Source organism: Antedon bifida, chromosome 4 (assembly GCF_963402885.1).
Source record: "Antedon bifida chromosome 4, ecAntBifi1.1, whole genome shotgun sequence".
Lineage (NCBI taxonomy): Eukaryota > Metazoa > Echinodermata > Crinoidea > Comatulida > Antedonidae > Antedon > Antedon bifida.
Window position 1 is genome coordinate 979,536 of NC_136229.1, and position 6,619 is coordinate 986,154.

Genomic DNA, 6,619 nt, shown 5'->3' on the forward strand with positions numbered 1-6,619 from the left:
TGTTGAAGCGTCATCATACGCACTCTCACACCAAACACATGAGCATACCCAGAATTACTGTTAATATAAACTTAATTTCTACGATAGTGTCAGATTCGCGCGTTCAAATGCTGATGACATTGCGTTATAACGATGACAAATTGTATGCCTTTTGTACGCGCGCGTCAAATGTAGGTATAGTGTCTGCGCTCGCAAGCAAGTATCAGGTATGTGCGTTTAATTAAACGATGAATAGACTAAAGCATATTATTAAATAAATCTTGCCTTAAATTTAAATAGTGCGTTTCATACGAAGACAACGAATAAACGAATAAGAAGACTGTAATAATGTAAGTCAATTAACCAACATTATTAATATTTAATTAGGTATTTGAAACATCAAAAGGTATAAGCTAATGTAATTCACGATATCGTTAATTAAACATTAAACAAGCGCCTAATGTTACCAAACCAACAGATCAAGTTCTCTACTTATTAATTTAATGACAAATATAACATCAGTCGGACACAAAAGTACAATTGGTGTACGCGCGCGTTATAAATTTAGAAATTCTCGAATTTCATCGATGGCTTCCACAATCTAAACAAAATAGTTCATAGTTAGTCAAATAATCTCGACTCTAATTGACTCTAAATCGATTTCGAAGAAAAAACATAATCCTTCAATTTATAAGCAATGAACAATTTCGAGGCACTTCCGAACAGACAAAGCAGAGTCATCTTTCAAATGTGCTATTTAAAATTTATTACGTCAATTGGAGGTAAATATATACATCGAAGGATAAGATTAGCTTCATCCTAATCCTATTCAACAACAGGATCGATAATGTTCAAGTTGTAATTTGTTAATATTATGGCGCGAACGAGGGGAGTCAGACGGTTAATGACTCAAACAGTTTGACGAACTTGCGGTCGCTGCTGCCACATACAACATAAAAAAAAGAGTTCTCTTCTGATATCAAATAGATGCTTTCGTGTTGGGAAATTCATATTCTGATGATGGTGCAAGCCAATAAATCATTTATATTTACGTGAATCTTTTCGCATTCAAACGTTCGCAAATCACAATATAAAACATTCCTCATTTAGAGCAGTTAACAATACAATCGATACAACTTTTACTGTTAAGCTTGGTACGCAACGTAAGGTGTACGCGCAACGTAAGGTGTACGCAACGTAAAGTGTACGCAACGTAAGGTGTACGCGCAACGCAGGTGAGCAGTAGTTCGGATGATCCATTACTTGTGATTGGTCAAGTTCCGTGCGTTACGCGTACGCCTTTATCCGAGAGTGGAAACCAAGCGATACGCCTTTTGTCTAACAATAGTTTTTTTCAAAGTATTCGAGGTAAACTGGTTCCATAATGTAAATGAATACGTTGGTTGTTTACTTGTTCATCGGCCTTTGTTATTCATCCGCGCTCTATGATTGCTTGCCTGCTTATTCTTACGTAGTCTGCCCACTATACCACTGAGTACTTGCATTGGTGAGCCCACGTTCCCTGACATTCGTGGTTTGCTATTGGGCCTAATCCTTGTATTGCCAATATTTGCACGCAGAATATCTGTGGAAAAATAAATAAAGTAAGCATGTTTCCATCCACTATGTGGATTTCTTCGCGCAGTGTTAGTCTGGGCTCCAGACGGGGTTTTGACTTAATATTAGTAAAGAAAAATATTTTGGCTGATATGGCGTTTCATACGTATACTAGTTTAGCTTGAAGCTTGTATTTCAGACAAACATCGAAAAGCCTCGAAATAACTACATACCTGGGAGCAAGTCTAGCGCACAGTGTGTATCATTATTTTCATATGCTTTTTTGCGCGCGATTAATGCGAAATTGCAACCAATCAGTGCCCAGGAATATTTGATTCGCTTGAATAAGTTCGCCTTTAGAAATATTAAGGTTATATGTTTAAATACATATAGGAGAATTCTATAAATGTTACCTAAATTCATCGTTAGCGGAATATAATGCATTTTGGACATAAAAGACTCCTGAGTGTAATTTGTGCCATGAGATTATTGATACAGAAAGCAGGCCTACTAATATTAGTGCATTATTTTTATCTTTTTATCATAATTAACCATAACGTACATTTGACCTGGTTTCATGTTTTCAAAGTAATATAATGTATGCATTTTTTAAAAAACTGGAGGGATAGTGTCTGTTGAGCGGCATAGAGTTGATACATACAAAATACAAACAGAAAAATGCCAACAAGCATAGATGACGTTTTCCAAGTTATTCGGACAATTCTGATTGGTTTGGAATTGTTTCGCATCATAAAAAGTAGAAAATATAAATAGGCATGCGCAAGACAAGATATATACTGAGCATCCCTCTCGGCCCTTACACATCACAATCCCTGCACCCCCCACCTTCATGAAATAGAAATAATTACTTACCTGCTAACTGATTGTCACGTGATATTCTCTTCTCACGTGACACTGCATCATATTCGTCATAGAAATCGCTACTTTGTGATGTTGTTAATGTTATACACAATAAAAACAATAACATTAATAAAGTAATATCCGAATACATCATCATGAAATACCTGAAAGAAAAACAATATATTATTGTAATGACGTCATATCAATTAACCTATCGTCGCCATGTTGACCTGTTGCGTGATGATGGCACACGCGCACACAAAGGAGGCCGCCTCAGAATCGTTTCAACGCATGCGTCATGAGTTAGTTTATCTTCGTCATGATTTCATCATCGTATTCTTTTGTCTTTTCCCTTCCTAACATAATAAACCAATTTAATTCACACTTGTTTCACGGAATGGAAGATGCGGCGCCGTTTTGTTAAATTGAACGATGCCGTATTATTCTGTTCGTTTTTTTTGTAAAGCTTTGTTCTCATTGGACACAGCGCAACATCGTACAACTTTCCCAACCCAACCAGTCTCAAGTTATCTTTATTTCTTTATTGCATTCAATACAACATTACAAGTATAAAACCGAATTTGTTGCTGGATATAAGACAGATCCATCTTGTCGTGATTGGTCAAATCACTTGCGCTGCGCGAGTGCGTGTACGCCGTCGTTGCGTTGCGTGCATGCTGTCGTTGCGTTGCGCACAAGTGGGAACCACCAAGCTTTAACGTGTGAATGCATGCTGTGTACCATCAGTTCCTTGAATTTCTCGATTTGTCGTTATACGCTATTTTCACCGTTGATCGTATACTCATTAACACGTATAGTTTGTAAGTTAATGGTACACCATCTACAAATTGATAATTTTCATTTCGATATTATCATGAGATTTATATTTCTCGGTACATTCGAAAAGGATGATCTTATAAATAAATGACCTGGCACAGGGCACACATGCGATGGTTGATACAGGCTGCTGTGAAATGCACTGCAACCGATGATTTTCATTCTAATTTTGTTTATTCTGTTGTAATCAGATTTCAAACATAACTAACTGTGATTGTTTAGAGTGAATTTTCATTTTAAAAATATCTTGTACACGTCACGAGTAACACAATGTTCATTATACCGTTTATTTGTTGACAATAAAAAAAGTAATCTACAGTACACAGTCCCGTGTTCATTCTGAACGGAGGGAATGAGCTGTTAGGAGCTCATTGTACTAAGCCTCGGCATTATGTGGTAGGGTGACCAGTTCCTTTCCACACCGCCTTTTCCTCCCTAGTATTTTTCAACCAGATATTTAAATTTAAATTTTAATTTTAATTAGTGTAATAAAACAGATGGGGTAAAGACGTCACTGTTTGTCATAATGACGTCATGTTCTTAGACTTCGTTTTGGGGTGTCATTTCACATTTAAAAAAATGTGTGATATAACAGATGAGGTAAGGACGTCACTGCTTTGTCATTTTCTTTGACTCCCGTTTTTGTTACGTAACAATATTTGGGGACAAGCTTTGTAAGAGCAGTGTAGTGTGAACAAAACGAATACAGCCAATAAGTATACCTTCACACTTTATAGATGTTTACAACACTAATGTGGTAATGTGGGCTCTAGTACGGCACTTACTTCAATTTCTAGCTACTAGTACTAGCTAGATAACATAAGGCCACGCGCACGCGCACGCATAATGTTCTTAATTAGGTGTACACCTCAGTCTTTTATTAAAGTACAAAGATATTTTAAAGCTCTGTCTACACTATCAAACTTTATATGACAAAACAAGTGATGTATACATATATCACATGTCATTATCATCACCGTGATCGTCGTCACTATCATCAAGACCTGTATCATAATCATTATCAATCATGTATCAATAACAAGATACTTCATCATCATCATCATCATCATCAACTAGATACGTCATCATCATTATCAACATCGTCATCAATAACAAGATACTTCATCATCATCAATATCATCCACTAGATACCTCATCATCATTATCAATATCATCGTCATCAATAACAAGATACTTCATCATCATCATCATCATCAATATCATCAACTAGATACGTCATCATCATCGTCATCAATAACAAGATACTTCATCATCATCAATAACAAGATACTTCATCATCATCAATAACAAGATACTTCATCATCATCATCATCATCATTATCAACAACAAGATATTTCATCATCGTCATTATCATCATCAACAAGATACGTCATCATCATTATCATCATCGTCATTTACTACATCATTAGTGATTGTATATTTGTAACATTTAACCAGGTCACAGTAAGTTGTTTTTATTTTAATATTATAAAATATACTTCAACTCCTTATCAGCGAACACATAATCGTGACATGACTTTCCAAATATATTTTTAAAATTGTAAAGAAACATCAACTTGATGATATCGAACGGTAAAAGTATCAGAACAGGAGCGTGGAATAATTGATATCATCAGCATAATATTCACACACATATTTGAGATATTTTAGCGGTTGAAATGTTTTTGCACTCAGAAAAATGTTAACATTTTTTCCATTAACGGCAGGTTGTTTATCAATCATTGCAATGACGGAGCCATTTTGTACAGTTTAGAGGAAAAACAAACATTCTTCATGAGCCTAAGTATTATAACTATAACACATCACTAACGAAATTAACAAGCAATCTCAGAATATACGTCTATTTTTGTATATTTATGTAAAAAAGATACCATAATTCAGAAAAATAAGTTAAATTTGATTTACAATATGGTCCTGTTTGTGTAGGCGTATATATAACAATCGTCTATAGCCAATATAGAATAAACAACCTTAACTACTTTAACCATGGACCTATCCTAACTTATAGGTCCATGTTTAACAATAATAAGCCATTGAAGGCGTTATACAGTTTTTTTCCTATCTGGTCTTCAAGGTCAAAGATATATTGTCCCCCTAAAAAAATTATTTTCCTTACATTGTTTTGTTGTTGAATATGCCATTTTAATGTCACATAATAGTTATTCACTTTGACCAAAATTATTTTGTCATGTTTGTTTTGAAAACGGATTTTTTTTCTACGGAAGTAAATAACTTTAACTAAAGAGCCTATCCAGAATATGATTTTTATTAATTATCATTTTTCATGTTTTTGGAGGATAATGCATCTTTAATTGGAAACTGAGGAAATTCGAATTAAGCCCACATAGACCCACGACAGCAGTATAGCGCTTACCCAGATTAGCTGTTGAACCCCCGTCAAGCAGTGTGAGGCTTGATTTGTTTTTATTCGGAAACTCTTTATAAAAATACTAACTAACATTACAATATCATATTGATACAATGAAAGAATCCGGAGGTTTGTTCCTTACCATCCGTTTTTATATTCACCATTTGTCCCCTTATTTAACTAACTACTACTTCACATAAGTATTCACTATGTATAACAATGTCTAAAGCATACTTACTTATATCTGAGCTGTCCTAAAAGTTGTACACTGGTATACGAATGAAATATCTCCCGTGTGATTTGTACAACCTATCAACAATCTAATTTCTAGCATAATGAGCTGATTTACTTACTGAATATTGCTCTTAAACATACCTGATCATAATATTAATCGAAAACTATAACTTTTAAATAAATTATGGTGTCTATTTAATATTCCCGGATTGATTGGCGTTCGATCATTATTATATAAATATATTCATAACATGTTTCCATACGATTCGCTGAATACAAATACTTGACGTTTTTTTAAAGGTCTTGGAGGTTTATTAGAATTAGAGCTAATTACAAAACGATTAGTGATTCAAAACGAACAGTATTGCATCGTTCTTGCCGTTGGAGGAATGTATGGATTATAGAAAAGGAAGTTGATTTCCGATATACCTTAAAATATTTCCGATAGTATCTAATACATACCTTAAGCTCTGTCTACACTATCAAACTAGTTTAACAAAAAAAATGTGTGATGTGCCTAAATATGGTAGTGATATGCTCAAATATGGTAGTGATATGCTCAAATATGGTAGTGATATGACATCATTTGGGCACATCACACCTTTTTTGTGTCAAACTAGTTTGATAGTGTAGACAGAGCTTTAGGCAGGTTCAAATTCATTGAATGAAGAGCGTTATTTTTGTTTGCCCCATAGCAACTGAATTAAAGCCCCTTTCACACGGATGAATATTTACAATAGTCTAATAATCACGTGTATCGA

At 34.5% G+C, this 6,619-nt stretch overlaps 1 protein-coding gene across 1 annotated transcript; it reads right to left on the bottom strand.

Moving 5' to 3' along the window:
• Nucleotides 1-328: 328 nt before the first annotated feature.
• LOC144840722 (uncharacterized) lies at nt 329-6,009 on the bottom strand. Its single transcript, XM_078696698.1, has 3 exons — nt 5,863-6,009; nt 2,410-2,561; nt 329-1,564 (listed from the first exon to the last, which is right to left on the bottom strand). Exons 2-3 carry the CDS (start codon nt 2,552-2,554, stop codon nt 1,395-1,397), a joined length of 315 nt encoding a protein of 104 aa, XP_078552824.1. The 5' UTR covers nt 2,555-2,561; nt 5,863-6,009; the 3' UTR covers nt 329-1,394.
• Nucleotides 6,010-6,619: the final 610 nt, after the last annotated feature.

Excerpts from the sequence above, each read along its gene's own strand:
- LOC144840722 (XM_078696698.1), bottom strand. The coding sequence starts at position 2,554 with ATGATGATGTATTCGGATATTACTTTATTAATGTTATTGTTTTTATTG. Across the intron at positions 1,565-2,409 it reads ACGTGACAATCAGTTAGCAG|ATATTCTGCGTGCAAATATT; the intron begins GTAAGTAATTAT and ends ATTTTTCCACAG.